This window comes from Lupinus angustifolius, chromosome LG04 (genome assembly GCF_001865875.1).
Source record: "Lupinus angustifolius cultivar Tanjil chromosome LG04, LupAngTanjil_v1.0, whole genome shotgun sequence".
NCBI classification, from domain to species: Eukaryota; Viridiplantae; Streptophyta; class Magnoliopsida; order Fabales; family Fabaceae; genus Lupinus; species Lupinus angustifolius.
The window spans coordinates 12,752,853-12,773,060 of record NC_032012.1 but is presented as its reverse complement, the minus strand read 5'-3'; the positions used below and the strand labels follow the sequence as shown (position 1 = coordinate 12,773,060).

General features: G+C 33.5%; 1 protein-coding gene across 1 annotated transcript; it reads left to right on the top strand.

Annotated features, from left to right (window-relative positions):
* LOC109345905 (calcium-dependent protein kinase 33-like) lies at window positions 242-5,256 on the top strand. The gene is made up of 8 exons (XM_019585173.1): window positions 242-1,265; window positions 2,602-2,745; window positions 2,875-3,027; window positions 3,549-3,661; window positions 3,905-4,072; window positions 4,159-4,286; window positions 4,583-4,703; window positions 4,784-5,256. Exons 1-8 carry the CDS (start codon window positions 551-553, stop codon window positions 4,856-4,858), a joined length of 1,617 nt encoding a protein of 538 aa, XP_019440718.1. The 5' UTR covers window positions 242-550; the 3' UTR covers window positions 4,859-5,256.

Below are 20,208 nucleotides of genomic sequence, written 5' to 3'. Positions count from 1 at the left end.
ATGGTGAATCAGAATATATGTGTGCATATTCATAAATTTTATACTATTTTTTAAATCTTTCATTTTCATTTGGAACCAAGTCAGACTCATCTTCACTGACAGAAATGAAAGTTATATGAAAAATATAGAAAACTCAAAAGATAATTACACTTGTATTATTTCCTTTCTAATAAAATTACATTTGCACCTTTCAAGTACATTAAAAAGTAGAACTGTCATCTCTAGATCAGTCTCACTCCATCAGAGTATCAAGTTTGACTTCTCTCTCTTCACATTCTCTGCATATTCTTCAACACTCTTCATCGACTTTTTTCTCTCTCTAACAACCTTTTCATTGTTTCTCTTTCCTATTAATTCTTAAAATGAATTCATATATAGATTTCTGATCCCAAGATAAAGTTAGTAGTCATGTTAAGTTCTCATCTGGGTTTAATCCTTTTCTTTCTATTTTGACTGAACCAGTTTCAATTTCTGGTGCTGTGTACCAAAAAAATATCCAAATTTTCTTCCTCTTTTCTCTCTCTTTATTCATAGTACTTGGATTTGAGACATGGGTAACTGTTTAGGGAAATGTGAAGATTCAGATTCAGAACCAGAAGACATTGGTCAAAGATATGATGGGTCTGGTGTGCACAATCATAAGACTCATGAAACCTTTGCAAACAATTCAAGACCACAACCTAATAATCAACAACCTTATCAGTTACCTGAAAAGCCTTATGTTCATGTTCCAAGCCCAAAACCAATTCAGAAACCAGACACAATCCTAGGAAAGCCATTTGAGGATGTGAAACAATTCTACACACTTGGTAAAGAATTGGGTAGCGGACAATTCGGTGTGACACATCTATGCACTGAGAATTCAACTGGGTTGTTATATGCTTGCAAGTCAATCTCAAAGAGAAAGCTTGTTAGCAAATCTGATAAGGAAGATATAAAGAGGGAGATTCAGATTATGCAGCATTTGAGTGGCCAACCTAACATTGTTCAGTTCAAAGGTGCTTATGAGGATAAGAGTTTCGTTCGGGTTGTTATGGAGTTATGTGCTGGTGGTGAACTATTTGATAGGATTATTGCTAAGGGACATTACAGTGAAAGGGCTGCAGCTTCTATATGTAGACAGATTGTTAATGTTGTTCATATTTGCCATTTTATGGGTGTGATGCATAGGGATCTTAAGCCAGAGAATTTCTTGTTGTCTAGTAAGGATGAAAATGCTCTTATCAAGGCAACAGATTTTGGGTTGTCAGTTTTTATTGAAGAAGGTAAAATTTTGGTCCATTAATTGGTTATTTGTCCTAATCCATAGAAAAATATGTGAGCTTTAGTATTACTTTTTTCCCTTGAAATAAGTGTTGAATAGGGTACTAAAGTTTTAGTGAAATTATTTTAAATGTTTCTGACTCATATTTTATCTTTGGATTAATCTTTTTATGGCTATGTTTTGTATAATTTTGAAGTTGCTGTTACCTGCCATATTAGAAATTTAGCTGCATTGGTTCCACTATTGTATATACTATACACCACTACATAATACTCAGTTTGTTAACATCATTAAAGTGGGTTGGGTAGGGGTAGTGATTCAAGTTGGAGACCGCATCACGTGATGCAGCCACAATATTGTGGTTGCGGTGACTGCCGCATCACACCGCAATTACAGTGTGACACCGAATCACAATGATGCGACTGCATCGGGCCGCATCCGCATCACAACATAATTCACACTGCAACAGCCGCAATCCGCATCGCAACGGCCACTATGACTGTAATGACAATAACTGCAATCGTGATGGCAACCACAATGTAAAACAGGGGAGTATCTATACATACTAGGTTTATTGTCCATACTTGTCATTGGTAAATCTGTTTTGTCAAAACTTGGCCTAGAAAGTTTGAGAACCTTCAAATTTGCTTGACTTTGATGGTATCTTAACTCCTGTCTATTAATTTTATAAATGCTTAACATCGTCATTCTTTTACATGTATATGCAATTGACAACACAGTTCAGTCACTATACTTTGTTGTGATGTCCTTGCTATCTCCTTTGGACCATGGTTATATTTTCCATAAGCTTGGACATGGAAAGTAACGTACTATGATATGGCTGGTCATTTTGTATTTATTTAAGACTCAGAGTAATGCATTGGTTAGCATTGTCCATTCAAATTAATTAGTCAGCACTTGGCAGTAGTGATCTAACATGGATGATCAACTTAACCAGAATCTGGCGTTTCAATCATTCCATATATCACACTTGCGTAGTTCTAAGATTTCATGAAATTTTTGAACATTGAATAGAGTGAAAATAATTGAACGTTTAATATATTGCTCACTGAGTCATTATGTCAAATTTTAGGAAGTAAAATTATTGCTTATCAGCATAAAATAAAACATTGCATATCCAGAAACTTCACCTCCGTCATTGTCTCTGAAGTGCATCAGGTATATAGTTTTTCGCAATCATAAACAATATATACACATATTTGGCATGTTTGGCACCAACTTATCTTTTTATATGGTATTTATCTGAGTAAAAAGCAACATTTTCTTCTGATGTACACTTATAATATGTACATAAATTATCTGATAATGCTTGCCAGGAAAGCTGTATCGCGATATAGTTGGAAGTGCTTATTATGTTGCTCCAGAAGTACTGAGGCGCAGATGTGGGAAGGAAATAGATATATGGAGTGCAGGAGTTATATTGTATATCTTACTTAGTGGTGTCCCTCCATTTTGGGCTGGTAAACTGTGATTTTGATTTTTGTAACAGTAGGATCTGAACCTTGTATTGTATATCTTCGGTTTTTCTGTTTTCCATTATGTTTTAATATTGACTAACTCTTCTTTTTTTAATCAAATATGTGCTACAGAGACCGAAAAGGGAATATTTGATGCCATATTGGAAGGAGATATTGATTTTGAAAGTCAACCATGGCCTAAAATATCAGGCAGTGCTAAGGACCTTGTTCGTAAGATGCTTATACAAGATCCGAAGAAACGCATTACTTCTGCTCAAGTTCTTGGTTTGTAACTGTCATTGTGTTTTCTTCTCATCCTCAATGCAATACTTGAAGTTTATTAAACTGTATTTTAATAGTGTTCATAGTTCTGCTATAGCTAATTGTATTGCACAAAAATCCACTGAGAAGCTTTTAGAACTTCAGGGCTATTTCTCGAGTTCTCGTATCTATAGACTATTCTTTACCCATACAGGAGTGACAATAAAGACGTAATCATAGTAGCTATCAAGACTTAAACACTTCTCAAGATACATTAAATGGAAACTGTATTTATATAAAGTTCTTTCTGTAATGTTTTCATGAAGAATGTTAAAATTATTTATTTCTCAGGTAATTGGATTTGACAGGAAAAGAAATACTGGAGATTAAGAACCACTAACAATGTTTTGATGCAATCACTCACACCTGTTTCCAATTAAATTCGTTGATCATTGATAGCACGGTTTTTTAGTCTTTATGAATTTTTTAGTTAATGCATTTTATTTTATCTTATAACTGAATTCATTTAATGTATGAATGATTAGAGCACCCATGGATTAAAGATGGAAATGCTTCTGACAAGCCAATAGACAGTGCAGTCCTTTCGAGAATGAAGCAATTCAGAGCCATGAATAAACTAAAGAAACTTGCGCTGAAGGTATGTCCATTAACATTATGCATGAAGAGAGACCATAGTGATGTTTAGTGCTTGTTGTCTTAAGTACCTATCTGTCTATGGATTCATTGCTAAAACAGAGAATAGGCTAATTTTAAATCACAGGATTTAAAAGATGTCTTTTCAACTCTGGTTACAACATTGAGAGATGCAAAATATCATTCTGCTTTTCTGCTTATGACTTTAAATTTACCAATCTCTCCAACTTTATGAATATTCTTTTAGGTCATTGCTGAGAATATGTCTGCTGAAGACATCCAAGGCTTAAAGGCAATGTTTACAAATATGGACACCGACAAGAGTGGTTCAATCACCTATGAAGAACTGAAGGCGGGATTGCAAAGACTTGGTTCAAAGCTTACGGAGGCCGAAGTGAAGCAACTTATGGAAGCTGTAAGCTGTTATCAAATTTTGTCTTGTATTATTTTTAAACTCTCTTAAATTCTTTCTGATCTTACATTCCTAGGCCTCAATCGCAGGCGGATGTAGATGGAAATGGCACAATCGACTATATAGAATTCATCACTGCTACAATGCATAGACACAAATTAGAAAAAGATGACAATCTTTACAAAGCCTTCCAATATTTTGATAAGGACAACAGTGGGTCAGTCAATCTTGATTTCTTTTTCAACGTAGTCTTTTCCTTCAATTTCTCTTGATTTTGCATTATGCCATTCATATGAATCACGCCTATTGGGTTCAATCTTTGTATGTTTGTTATCAATATCATGTCCATCAACTAAGTCTCATTCATATTGTTTGGTTTTTTTATTCTTATAAAAAAAGAGGTACAGTTGCTGGCAATTCCATCAAACCATTAATTAATGAATAATTTAACTTTGGATTTGATTTCAGGAGGAATGACATATCTACACTTATATTTGCTTCGTTCCATTACAGGTTTATTACAGGAGATGAACTGCAAACTGCCATGAAAGAATATGGTATGGGTGATGATGCCACAATCAACGAAATTATATCCGAAGTCGATACAATCATATCTGAAGTGGATACAGATAATGTAAGCCTATTTTTCTCTTGTGTTGCTACAAGCTTCTATTCTTCTATTTCCATAGTTAATACTCAATTGTGGTCCCACAGGATGGAAGAATCAACTTTGAAGAGTTCTGTGCAATGATGAGGAGTGGAAACCAACAACATGCCAAGCTATTCTAAAATCACATAATCTCACTAGTATGAGTGTCTGGTTTATCCAACACACCCCTAGTGAAATATGGTGCACACTTCTTTATGAGAAATATAACCTAAAGTTTATTATATCACGTGTAAAGCTTCTGATTTAGAGTGTTTTGAGTTATTAAGTCCCAAATGACTGATAGTTATCTCTCTTATTTCAGTTTTGGTTTTTTCTTCATGACATTCTATTTGAGAGTCCTCTTTATGTTGGACATGAAGTATAAAAGTGAGTTACCAATAAGAGATTTTGTTTTTGTACTGGAAATTCTCAGCAGATAATGTTTATTTAGTAATTATTGGTGATTGTGACAACTAGCATTATGTGATGACAACCACATCCAAGATCTGAATGGAGTTTAACTCAGTTGGGTTCTGACTTCTGACAATGACAGTGCTATGTCTCTCCTTTTGAACATTCAATGTGAGATTGTGTTTGCATATGGGATATGAGTGCCAATAATAATCCATAGTAATTCATGAGTCGAGTCAGTCTCAATTCAACACTACCTAATTTGAATTGATTTCAATATTGAACTATATTTTAGTTAAAGTTTGACTGAATTAAAGTTCATGAACGGGATAACGAGCTCAAATTTATGTTGTTCATTAGTATCAATTTAAGTCTATAATCTGTTTTTGAATTATACATATACATGTAGAGGAAGTTTGTGAACTTTAATAATAAATTTAGCTACCAATTAAAGTTTATGTAGTAAAAATTGTATACATGTATATGTATCTAAAGAAAGTGACTTAATAACAGTTATTAATTTAAAAAATGATTACAATTATTATGTATCATTGAATCTTACTTTAATTGTCAAGATTAAAAGATAAGTAAACATTACTTTTTTAAATGATGACATGATCATTAACTAACTTTCAATCTTAATCATTTATGTATGTTTTGATTTAATATTTTCATTATTTTTGTAGGAGAATTATTCTCACTCGAATTACTCCTGTGTATATATAAGTATATAATCAAGTTACCTCATGAAGCTAATTAGTTGAATTGTATTTGACTCAGGCTTAATTCATTTATTTAATGAGCTCAATATTTAGCTCATGTTCAGATTATTTAGATCATAAATTAAGTTTATCGAGTTAAATAAATAGTTAATTTCAAACAAATAATGATTTGGTTTGATTAATTGTAAGTCCTATTAGCAGGTATTGACAGTTAAATTTTAAGGGAACCTTTTCTTCTAGTTCATCTTCTTGAAATTTAACTTATGTAAACATGGTCAAGAAAAAAAATTAAATTCAAACTGACATGGACATATAGGTAGTTTGGATGATCCCACTAGGTGTTTGAGTGTATATTTTCTGCTTAATCTGTCTCCTATGTGAGATACTCAACCTTTGTTTTAAAAAATATCAATTTACATCATATTCTAACGACTCAAGGCCACTAAGTTATAAAATTGGCACATACAAACATAAGACACGGCTAAATTGTATTTGTTAAGTTTTGAAAATTAATCTTTCATAAAAAATTCCTAATTAATTATAAAGTGATGATAGAAGTAAATGATTTTGACGGTATTAATTTATAACAATTTCTAGTCCCGCAGTTAATAATTAAAGCCAGTAAAGAATTAATTAAAGGATACAAAAAATAACCCAAGTATTTTTATTCCTATTCACTCTCAATAGTAACTCTCAGTCTCTTCTCTAAAAATAATTTTCTAAAATTTTTCAACTACAAGTATTAAACACCTATTTAGACAAGTATTTTTTCTTATACCAAGTCTCTTAAATCTTTTTCAACCAAGTATTCTTTTAAGACAAAGTCTCTTCAGACTCTATACTCTTAAATAGAGTTTTGGTATTGATCTTTTATAACTTAATAGACCTGGATATGTACCATCACTTGAGTATAGGACTCACAAAAAAAATATCTTAACATTTTCAATTGTAAACTCTCATATTTTTTTCCCTATCTTTCTTAGCTTAATTTTCATTTTGAAAATATATTACAAAATTCTTAAGCTAAAATTCTATACAAATAGAATCAATATACCAGAAAGATTTTCACAAATTTTATTTTGGCTTCTATACTTATGTTGTGGTATATCTTGAATCTCTTGTATGTTAATCTTGCCAGGTTCTTCTTCCTTTAGATGAAGTTCAACGTTATTCAAAAAATGTCCCAATGATATTCAAAAATTGTCTATTTAGAGTAAGCATGTAATGTATTGATTCATTAAGTCATGATAGTGATGATACCGAAAAGAAAGTAATTGTTTAAATTCGTTGTCTCCTGTACCATGTATGATTCCATATTTATTATGTTGGGTCCATTATATATAACTTCTTTTTTGATATATGTATGCCTTTCTCTCTTGATCATAACTTTAGAGATTAATTAAGACTACATGCACTACTAAAATAAGTTGCTGATGTTCCTTTGTGTGGGTAGATTTGTCTTCTTCATATGCTCGTTGGTTAGGGAATACAAAATTTGTTTCCAAAAATATTAAGTTTTTCTTACCAATAAATGAATGTATCTAATAATAGAATCATTAATCACAATAAACGTGCATAAGAATTATTTAACTTCAAATAATTGAAAGAGTAGAACATTGTATTTAAGATTGAACATATGTAATTAATGTTATTGGATGCGAAGGTCATTAGACATGTTGTCACTTGGACACACTTTGTCTTAGATGCACATGACTTGATTTTATACATACACGTCGCTATATATAACTATCATTTGAGGCACTGATATGGGATGAAAGTGTATCAGGACGTTATCACTCGTTTGGACCAGCTTAGTCATTGAACACATTTGAGTTAACATCAATTCCCCCTGATAAAGTGTAGTACTGGACACTTCAAGAAAACTTTTCTCTTATAATGTTTTTCAAATATAAGGGGATTAAACATAGTTACATTAATATATTATGCTTCCCAACTTTAATTATTTGTTAGCCATCAAAACAATAGGAAAAACGTACGAGATTAGTAAGTTGGTTCCAAAAAAATGTTTCACTAGAAAACTAAAATCACCAAGATTCCAACGATGAATGAAGATCCATTTACTCATCTTAGTCATCAATTCTATGAATATCTAGTAGTTTAGATATACTCATTAATTCAAACCATTGAATTTCTCTAGAATTGATGGTTAGGATGAGAAATAAATTTAAAAAACAATATAAGAAAACGTTTTCAAAGCAGTTGCAAAACAGCTTTTAAAAAATAATATATCTGGCACAACTTATTAGATTGCAAATATATAAGTCAAGCAAGTTTATCGAGTAACAATAACTCATATTTAACTAAGTATATATTCATTTAAGTCCTCTCAAATTTCTCCTCCTTTTTGTAGTATGAGGAAAAAAGTAAAAGGAGTTTAACATGATAGTCATCAAAGAGAAAAATATACACTATGGCTAACAAAATGTACAAAAAGAATTAAATAAGAATAAACAATCATGTTTGAATTTGTAGGGATTTGAATTATAATGGTGGAGGGTTTGAATTTTGGGGGAGAAGGTTCTAAAGCACAACTAAATACGATCAAATTGAATCTTGATCAATTGATCAAAAATTCAAAATAGTTCATCATGGCTTCAGGAAGTTGGGGCATAGATTTCTCTTTGAATCATCATACCTTCCTTTTTCCTATATCAATGCACATAATATTGGAACTTTATGTTTGGCCTTATGGATATATCATTGTCACAACAAGGGGTCACTGAGAATCTTGCTTTGAAGAGAACTGAAATTGGAGTAGGATTATGACCTTCAACATTAAGTTCATCATTCCCAACTAAATCCCAAAGGCTTTTAGGTGTAGAAGGATCTGATTCTCAGCATATAGAGGCTTCTTCGTAAACTGTGCTTGAGAGGGGTACACGCAAGGCATATCTGCAAAGTACATATATGTTTTTTGGTTTATGAAAGGAAACTTAAAAGGAAAAAAAGTTGAGGAAGAAAATGAGTAAAAAATGTGATAAATTTTTAATTGTTTGATATAATAGAAAATGGAGGGAAAAATATTTATAATTAATAATGAAAATGACATGAATGAAAACACAAAAGCATGTGTCCCACCATAGAATTAGAATCATTTGTCCTAAGAAAATCTTATTTTATACCCCTAGCCAATTAAACTTCATAAAATAATATAAAAATATTAATTTCTATTTTATAAGTTTTCTTTTAAATTAAATCAGACTTTCTAATTGAGTGAGGACAAAAAGTGAAACAAAAGTAGAAACATGTCCACCATATTATTGTATTGGTTTACTTTTAGGGATACAAAATACCCGACCCATAGGTACTAAGAAAAACATATATAACATACCTCCAATAATAACTTATAGATGGATACAAATACCATCATACCCGTCTCGTAAGTATCCCAGATAATCATAAATTTATTTTTTAATTAAATATTTATATTATAATTTTTTACTACATTATATATTATGTATATTTTTATTATTTAAAAATAAATTTTAATTATTGAAATATCTTATTATACATCTAATAATTATTATAATTACGAAATATATAATTATACTTGAAAAATTGTTGGATATTGACAAATAACATCTACCCTTATGAGTACCCATAAAAGGTGTAGATATGGGCACAAGATAGCATTAGGTGCGCTTGCCTTACCCCACTCTATTGTCATCCCTATTTGTTTTTTTCCAATTGAATAACAATTTTTTAATTAATATAAGAAATAAATTAATTATTTTAATAAAGTTGCAAGTTGATTTACACAATATTTGGTTTAAGAAGAAAAATGAATGAAGTGAAAGTTGAAAAATGAAAGTTAATGAAAAAATGATTCTTTAATTAAATTATATGAAAGAAAGAAATTTGAAAATTAATGAATTGAAAAATATTCAAAAACAAAAAAAAAACATTATTAAGCATAAATTAAGAGTAAATAAACTTTTCCATTCATTTTCATTACACATGAGAGAAGAAAAAAATTTAATGGTCCTATTGCCCTTTTTTTCTTTTCATTCCTTTATTTTCTCTTCAACCAAGTGATAAAAGAAAATTTTCCTTTACTTTTCTCTCCATTTATTTTAATTCAACGAAACATACCATGACAAATGCCAATCTTTTCTCTAACACGAGCAGCGTCCTTCTTAGCAATATCTATTGCACCAGAAGAGGACGCATCCCTTAAGTAATTCATAATATCTGTTTGTCAATAAGCAACATATTTATCATCATGGACTTCTTTTGTAGGATAATGCATGAGGAACACAATAATCTTAGTGTCCATTGAGGTATTTGGTTCTCCTTGCAACATACAATAGATATTAGTTGGATTCTTGATAGTACTTTTGTTATTTATAAAATCCTTGTCTTTATTTAGATCCTGCATTGGAAGTCTTGGATAAATCTTATACGGAACCATGCCGATCTTAGTTCCATTAGAATAGGGTAACAATGAGGTAGGAACATAATTGGTAGCTCTGTATGCTCTTGGGAGCGTAAAAGCAACCTTTAAACGAGCAAATAGAAAGAAGTCTTGAATTGTCATAACTTGTCTATAGGTGATAGGATGCACAAATTGCTTCCACTTCATATTCTTATCAAAGATCAGATACCTATTTCCATAGGTTCTTGATCACCGATACTTATCCATTCCAGATTTAGAATTTGTTGGCACTGATCTCCAGTCCAGGATCACATGCCTATCTACTCCATCTAAGTGAGGGGTAAAGGTGGGTGATTTCAATAACTTGGATTAGATTTTGTGGGGTGGAATGTTGTGTTTATGTAAGTAGATGACTAGTAGTCCAAGTTCATCAACTTACTCAAAAGGGAGGGGATATTCTCTAAGTAACAAGCATACACTATGGTTCTGGTATAGTTTCATAGGTTGGTTAGGAGGACTAGAAAGGTCTGATTAGGACATACTTTATTCCCAACAAATGGAACAATGTTTTCCCGATTTGAAGGATATTTTAAGAATGTCCATCATAAATGGTTGACAGGTCAATGTAAGGGAATTGTATTTGAGACATTTTTGGATATATGGCTCCTAATGGTATGTAGTTAGGGTTGTTTTGTGGTGTGGTAATTGGTTTTGTACTTGGTTAGGGTGAGGGATTGGTGGTTCTTGTGTAGTTTGTGATGGAGTAGCATTAGTAATTGGTTTTCCATAGCTAACTCAACCTGAATGTCAACATTAGAAGTTACCTCTAAAGTTAATGGGGACTTAGCTTTTAGAGATTATTTGTTCTTGCTTATTCTTGAAGCAACAATATCTGTAGCAAGTTTCTAGATCTTGTAAGATATGGGGAGGTTGTCATCATTGCTTTCATTGTCCATTGCCTAGACGAGCTTCCTTGCTATGTTTGGTATTCAAGGTGAATTAACAACATGTGCTTCGGATGTACATATTAAGTGCCAAAATATCGTATTTGAACTATCAATTTTGTAGCACTTTACCTCTTTACTTAATCTAATTTGTTGGCTAATTGATCCTAAAAGCATAAATATATTGAATTTTGAAATATCACCTTTAGAGTGTTTGTGCATGATAAAATCGGAGGAATTATTGCAAAAAACCAAGTTCCAGACAAAAGCAATGATTCAACCATAAGTGATTCGAGTAAATTTGCGACACCGTATTCGTTCATCGTTGGATCGAGATGAATATTGGATATGTTGTTCCTAAAGATGAATCTTCATTATGAACAGTCAGATTGGAGAAATATGAAAAATTGGACATTCTATGCACCATTCTTGCACTTAGCACAAGTTGGAAATTTTTTGGCGAAAACATTAGTTTCGTATACGCTAAGCGCCAAGTATGCACTCAGCAAAAAAAGGAGGTGCGCTGAGTGCAAGGTGGTGCACTGAAAGGTCGTGTCTGATTGAACGAAGCGGTGTGCTCATCTCATGGTGGTGCGCTGAGAGTGGGAACCAGGATTCTGATATTATTTAAGTGGTTTAACTTGGGTTTGTAAAGGATATACTCGAATAGGAACAATTTGTACTCAATTTCTTTTAGTTTTTAGCATAGTTTGGCTCATGTGAGTCATGGGAACAAGTTGTAAGTACTAAAAAAATTAATCTATGCTCAATTGTGTGTGATTCTATCACCCCATGAGCTATATTTTATCCCTATCTTACTTACATCTTGTAAACACAAGTAGCTAATTTTCTTATTTGTTAAGATTGAATATGATACAAACTTGGTATATACACATTGATTCATTTTATATCAATTCATGAAGTTTTGATTCTTTTGAGTTATATATGTGTTTAATGCTTACTTTAAGTTTGATCATCTTGTTGTACCTTTAGTGAATAAAATTCTTGGAGAAATCATTGCATGATTCTGACTTTATATAACTCATGACTTGGTATAATTGCTAGACATATATTTATATCAAAGGGTCATTCCATATATGTTGTTGTATTAGTTGGTAGATATAGAACTAATTCGATAACTTTATAACTCTATAACTTCTTAGCATATATTAGATATAAATGTATGTTTAACGGTTCATATATCTTCATCTTGTTAATTTGGTTGCTAGACATAAAGGTATTTTGATAAGCTATTAACATATACCAAGATATTGACTGTTAATACAATTGAGTTGTTGCATTTTACTCAATTTCACATGCAAAGACTACTAGACATAGAGGTATGATTTTATAATTCCTAACTCTTCATCTTATGTACAAAGTTACTAGACATATAACTATATTGCATAAACTACTAAACCGACTAAGACATTAGCTTTTAGTACATTTGAGGTCATATGTGTAGAAAAATCATTGTTCAATGAATTAGTGTATTTGAGTCGTGTGTGTATTGATAGTGAGTAGTAAAATTCAATCCAACACTTTTATTCCTAATAGATTAATCAACTAGTTAGTAATTAGGGAATCAAACAAAACAACCAAAACCTTTCTAAAACTAACTTAGAATAACAATTTTTAGTTGAAAGGCTAGTATTAAGAAAGTCCTTGTGGATTTGACAACCCTTACTCTTTACTTGATTGTGTCATCGTTTGGTAATTTACATACCAATTTTACGGTTACCAAAATGACACTGTTGTTGGGGATTTGTGTCTAGATACTTAGCATTGCTGCAAAAAAAAATTGTTTTAAGTTTTTAATTTTCTATTATTTTACTTTTGATGTTTTAATTCTCTTTGAGCGAATTGATGCACACTGGTAGATTTCTTTCAATTGTTTATGCAGGATAAGGTTCGGAGTGTACCATGATTTATATGATGTTGAATCATGACTAGGACACTCACGATGCATTTCTAGCTTAAAGTAGGATGCTTTCTCAACAGATGGACGTATTCACCAAGCAAATTGCCAGTCTTCCTCAACAAATTATCGAGTCTCCTATTTGCCGACAAATAATGAGGTGTGATGTGTGCTACGTTAACCACCTAACGTACTATTTTTTACCTCATCAAGTAGAGGAGGTACAATACATGGGAGTTCAATAAAGCCAAAGCCAACATGGTTATAATCAAAATAACAACTGTGGGTTCAACCAAACATACTACCAACCATGGAGGCACGACGCATGGCTTGGTCACCTACCATATGAGGACACAAGTTCCAAAATAGAGGACACCCTAATTCAGTTCATGGAGATAAATATGGTAAATAAATTAGTTAATCAAATAAAACAACCAAAACTCTTTTTAAAACTAACTTAGAATAACAATTTTTAGTTGAAAAAGTAGTATCAAACAAGTCCATGTGGATTCGATAATCCCTTACATTTTACTTGATTGTGACACTGTTTGGTTATTTCTATACCAATTTTCCGGTTATCAGTAGACTCCACAACCTGAGAAATTGGTTTCCTTAACAATGTAGGTTTTGGTATGTGAGCCCTTTTCTCAACTCTCCTTACTTGTCCACCAGGCATATAAACTTCCTTCTTGAAGAGTATTTCATCTTCTTCCATTATCACTGGCATAGTCACATTACTTAGTCTCATGTTGACTAGGTTCACTTATTCGAATTCAAAGTTGAAAAACCTTTCTTCGGTAGGATTTGAGCCATGTCCTCAGCAAACATGCTCTCTAACAAGCCATAGATACCTTGAAACTTTTTCACTTTGGAGGGAAGGTGAGTAAAGGGTATTATTTTGGCCTTATTCCTGTATTGCATAGACTTTCTAAATCTCGATAAGAGAATGTGAGGGAGGTTAAGCTTCATCTCCATTGACATGTTGCACATGCAGAGCTTGTGGATGCTGGAAATGTTATCCTTGAAGCAAGCATTATGCAATACTTTTTTGTTTGTTTAGGAATTGGTCAAGTATCTAAATGTTATCCTTCATCTCTACTACCTTTCAAGTTGGATTTCGAGCCAAGTATTGTTTCAACAAAAGTGTGGCGACCGTCTCAAGTTTTCCAAGATCAATTTGTCATTTGCTTGACATAGCCACCCATTCGTAGATGCATAAAATAACTTCTCATATTGTTTTTTTAAAACACTTTCATTCTCTATCCCCATACCTCTTAATCTACCTTGATTGAAGAATGTTGGAACTTAATTTGTTTGAAGTCATTAGTGGGAAATTTTGGGTGTGAAATCTAAAAAACTTCCAAGTCCCACATAGGAGAGATGATGAACTTGATAAAAATCCCATGTTATAAATAGAAGCTTCACCCCTTCATATTTTCTTGCCCCAAGTTGAATGCACTTTCATTCAACTTTTTCTTTCTCCCTCATATTTTCCGCCAACGCATTTCCAGCAAACTTTTCTCCCTTTCTTTTTGTGGCACTAAGAATTGACATAGACATCCAAATTATGGGAATTTCGAGAATTGACACTTTTAGTCACTATTGTGGGAAAAGAATTGGCATAGGTAACCATATTGTGGGAATTTTGAGAATTGACACTAGTAGTCATATTGTGGGAATTTTTAGAATTAGCAACGGTAGCCATATTGTGGTGGCTGTATTCAAGATCGGTTCTTACAGTGCAATAAGAATTTGATAATAGAGATTTGTGTTGTTTTATCCTGGGGACAACGTAGTTCATAGTCTGCTTGCACATTTTGGGCAGTGCCATGAAACATCTTAAAGAGAGCAACCTGGTCGTGTCTCAGTCAATAAGTATTATTTCATGCCATTTATAATTATTGCAAGCTATAGTAACAACAATTTTAAGACGTTTCTAGAGCAATAATATTCATAGATAATATTACTAGACCGAACAACTTTGACCTGGACAAACCATTTTGGTTCAATGAGACTAACTTCAAACGGTGGCAACATAAGATAGTATTTTTCCTCATTATGAGAAAAGTTGCACACGTTCTGAAAACTGATTTCTAGTACTGCCGAAAAAAGCTGGAAAAAAATGGATAAACTAGCTATTGATATAGCTATCTAGAATGAAAATGATTATCTTGGTAAGAATTTCATTCTGAATGAATTTTCATAAAATCTCTATGATTACTATAGTCCATACAAGTCTACCCAATTAATTTGGTATAGATAAGTGCCAAAAATACCTAATTTTCATACACTTTTCATGATCCTTATCCTATGAAAAAAATGTGAAAACCAACTTAATTCAACACTTTTTAGATAAATTTTGTGTGTTTGAATAATATGATTCTTAATCACCTCTTGTCCAAGTTTTCCTTGAGTTTCGTAGGAAATTGGACCAAAAAGAATGCTTAGGCTTGAAGAAAGAAAGCTTATTTCACTTTGAAGAAATAAAGCCAAAGTACATGACACATATGTGCTTAAAACTAAGCATGGTAAGGTGCATTCTTAAACTTAAACATGACTAAAAAACTTGGTCTTGGTTGGAAGAAATTAAAGTCAATAAAAAGCTGCGCACAAAGTTGTCCAACCAAACACCAAGCACCAGGCCAGGTCAGGTAGAATGCTCAAGCAGACATCTGAGCATGCACCAGGTCAGCCAGGCTGCTCAAGTTGGCAACTAAGCATGGACCAGGTCAGCCAAGACACTGGGCGGTCTGGCAGGTCTCCTGGTGCCTATAAAAGGCACACCCACCTCCTCACTTTAACACATTGTAAATATTTTGTAAATCTTTCTTCTTCTTCTTCTTCTTCTTCATATTTTGGTTCTCTCTCACTTGAGAGTGTTCTTAGGTTGTTTTAAGGTGTTTTGTTATTAGAATTGAAGAGGAGAAGGAGTAATCAAATGAGATGCAAAAAATTCATTTTGCAATATCATTGGTGCATGGTAAAGTAACTTAAATCCCTGGATTAAGATGGATAATGCTCCTAAATTGTAGTTGAATTTTGGCTCAGGAATATTTCTTGTAACTTCTTGTTTCATTATGTTGAATTATGTTTAAGTTATTACTTTGGAAATTTCAATTCTTTAGAAAGTGCTTAATGTTGTTTTAGCTTGATCACCTAAAACTTGATTTCAAGATCCAAAATACTTCGTTTTAAAGTCTTGACAAACAAACTAAAAAGTAGGAATACACCTTAGTTCATTTTCCAAATCACAACATCCATTTTAAGAAACTTATAATCAAGGCTAATTAATGTTTACGGAGCCTGCAATAAGGCGTGACAACTTATTTCGTCGAGTGGCATTTTTCTAATGATTAGTGTATTTATAAGGTTTGAAAATCAGTTTTTCTCGCCGAGGACTAAGGGAAATTTAATAACTGATATTTGGAATAACCAAAGTATAACATATAACTTTCATAAACATTTTTCATAGAAACTTGTTAAGAAATATTTCTGTAATTCAAACTAAATTTTCTCCTCAAGAATTTGTGCATATTAGTTGTTTATGTTTACTTGTTAGAATGTTAAAATTTCATAAACAAAATCAAACCAAAAATATGTTCAAAATTTATTAGTAATATAACATGTTTACAATAATGTTCTATTAGTCAATTCATTGTGGTTCGACAAAACCCTATACTATACTACAATTGAGTATTGAAAGGGTTACATATGTAAAATAGTAAAGTGTTATCAAATAAATTTTATTTGTTGACAAAGAAAGAAACCTTGAATCAAAGTGCAATTTAATTCATAAATTGTATCTTTGTGAAAAGGAAAAATACACAATCATAATGAGTGATCTAACTACTAACTTTTACTTTTTGTCCTCAAAATTTGAAAGACTTCTTGAATGAGTTCAATGATGTATTCCCTGAAGAAGTCCCTAGTGGACTTCCACCTTTAAGGGGCATTGAACATCATATTGACTTGATTCCTGGTGCATCATTGCCCAATAGGCCTGCCTATAGGAGCAATCCTCAAGAGACTAATGAAATTCAAAAACAAGTCGAGGAATTTATGCACAAGGGTTGGGTTCAAGAAAGTCTAAGTCCTTGTGCAGTCCCAGTCATCCTAGTTCCAAAGAAAAATGGAGCCTGGAGGATGTGCACTGACTGTAGGGCCGTGAACAACATCACGGTCAAATATAGACATCCCATTCCTAGATTGGATGATCTCTTAGAGGAATTACATGGTGCCTGCATCTTCTCAAAAGTGGATTTGAAGAGTGGGTACCATCAAATTCGGATTAGAGAAGGGGATGAGTGGAAAACAGCCTTCAAAACAAAATATGGCTTGTACTAGTGGATGGTAATGCCTTTTGGCTTAACCAATGCGCCAAGCACATTTATGAGGCTGATGAACCACGTTCTAAGGGATTTCCTTGGAAAATTTGTTGTGGTGTACTTCGATGACATCCTAATATATAGCAAGAGTCTTGATGAACATTATGAACACCTAAAAAGTGTTTTGCTTATATTAAGGAAAGAGAAGCTATACGCCAACCTTGAGAAGTGCAGCTTCTGTGTTGATCACGTGATATTCCTTGGTTTCATAATCAGTTCTAATGGGGTACACGTAGATCCTGAAAAGATAAAGGCTATCCAAGAATGGCCCACTCCAAAAAGCACCACGGATGTGAGAAGTTTTCATGGCCTTGCAAGTTTTTATAGAAGGTTTGTCAAGGACTTTAGTACCTTGGCTGCACCTCTAAATGAAGTGGTCAAAAAGAATGTGGGGTTCCATTGGGGTGATAAGCAAGAAGAAGCCTTCAAAAGGCTTAAGGAGAAGCTCACACACGCTCCAATTTTGAGATTACCAAATTTTACAAAATCCTTTGAAATTGAGTGTGATGCTTCAAATGTTGGAATTGGGGCTGTGCTAATGCAAGATGGGCATCCTATTGCCTATTTTAGTGAGAAGTTAGGGGGGGCTGCCCTTAACTACTCTACATATGATAAAGAGCTATATGCCCTAGTGAGGGCCTTACAAACTTGGCAACATTATCTACTGCCCAAGGAATTTGTTATTCATAGTGATCATGAATCACTTAAATATTTAAAGGGGCAAGGCAAGCTAAACAAAAGACATGCCAAGTGGGTGGAATTTCTGGAGCAATTCCCTTATGTGGTTAAACACAAAAAGGGAAAAGCTAATGTGGTAGCTGATGCCTTATCAAGAAGGCATGCTTTGATTGCTACCTTAGAGACCAAGCTCTTAGGTCTCGAATGTGTGAAGGGCTTGTATGAACATGACCCTGATTTTGCTACACACTATGCCAAGTGCATGAATTCAGCCCATGAGGGTTATTATAGGCATGAAGGGTTTCTTTTTAAAGATAAAAGACTTTGTATCCCTAAGAGTTCTGTAAGGGATTTACTGTTGAGAGAAGCCCATGAAGGGGGGCTGATGGGTCATTTTGGTTCCCAAAAGACCCTTGATATATTGCATGATCACTTTTATTGGCCTCATATGAGGCGTGATGTTCAACTTTTATGTGAAAAATGCATTACTTGCAAACGGGCTAAGTCCAAGGCCATGCCTCATGGACTTTACACTCCATTGCCCGTCCCTGATTCACCATGGATAGACTTATCCATGGATTTCGTGGTTGCTTTACCACGAACTAAGAGTGGCAAAGATTCAATTTTTGTTGTAGTGGATAGATTTTCTAAAATGGCTCATTTTATACCTTGCAAAAAAATTGATGATGCTTGTCATATTGCAGGGTTATTCTTCAAAGAAGTGGTAAGGCTACATGGCTTACCAAGGAGCATAGTGAGTGATAGGGATGCCAAATTCCTAAGTCACTTTTGGAGAACCCTTTGGGGAAAGCTTGGCACAAAGCTTCTTTTCTCTACCACATGCCATCCTCAAACAGATGGGCAAACTGAAGTGGTCAATAGGACACTCTCTACCTTGTTGAGGGCTGTCCTAAGGAAGAACTTAAATGCATGGGAAGAGTGCCTTCCCCACGTGGAGTTTGCCTATAACAGGGCAACTCATAGTGCAACAAAGCATTCACCATTTGAAATTGTTTATGGTTTTAACCCACTAACTCCCCTTGATTTATTACCTTTTCCAGGTACATCATTGTTGAAACATAAAGATGGTAAAGCCAAGGCTGAGTATGTGAAGAAGCTACATGAGAAGGTGAAGGAACAAATTGAGAAGAGAACCGAGAGTTATGCAAGATCAGCCAACAAGGGAAGAAAGGAAGTCATCTTTGAACCAGGAGATTGGGTTTGGATCCATATGAGAAAAGAAAGATTTCCATCTCAAAGGAAATCAAAGCTTCAACCTAGAGGGGACGGCCCTTTTCAAGTCTTGGAAAGGATAAACAACAATGCATACAAATTGGACTTGCCTAGTGAGTATGGAAATATTAGTGCTACTTTCAATGTGGCTGACTTAACTTTTTTTGATACAGGTGATGAAAATGCTTATTCGAGGTCGAATTCTTTCGAAGAAGGAGGGGATGATGTAAACCCATTGGGACATAACATCATTGAAGACCCTTTACATGGCTTAGGAGGACCTATGACTAGAGCTAAAACCAAAAAGGCCCAAGAAGCACTTCGGCAACTCATATTTTCTATCATGGAAACAAGTGCAAATGGGACCAAGCATGAAGAGAAGGCTTTAATTTGCATAAGTCTTAATGAAGAGCTTAAGGAAGGCCACGGCCTAAGGGAGGATCCACCTTGATCTCTTTAGTTCTTACATTAGTAATTAGGACCATAAATAAGTGGGAGTTGTCTTAAAACCCACACTAGTTTAGGACTTTTATTTATCATGTCTTTAATTTAGGTGTCATTTTATTACATTTAATTTTATGAAGGTTCATGTCTTGTAGGAAAGGAGGCACGGTCACACTTAGAGATAAAGCAAAGAGATAGAACATTTGGATGAAAGCTTGGAGGGAAAAGATGCACGCCCAAAAGCTTAGAGATAAAGCAAGGAGATAGAACATTTGGATGAAAGCTTGGAGGGAAAAGAGCACGTCCAAAAGCTAAGAGATAAAGCAAGGAGATAGAGCATGGATGAAAAGCTTGGAGGG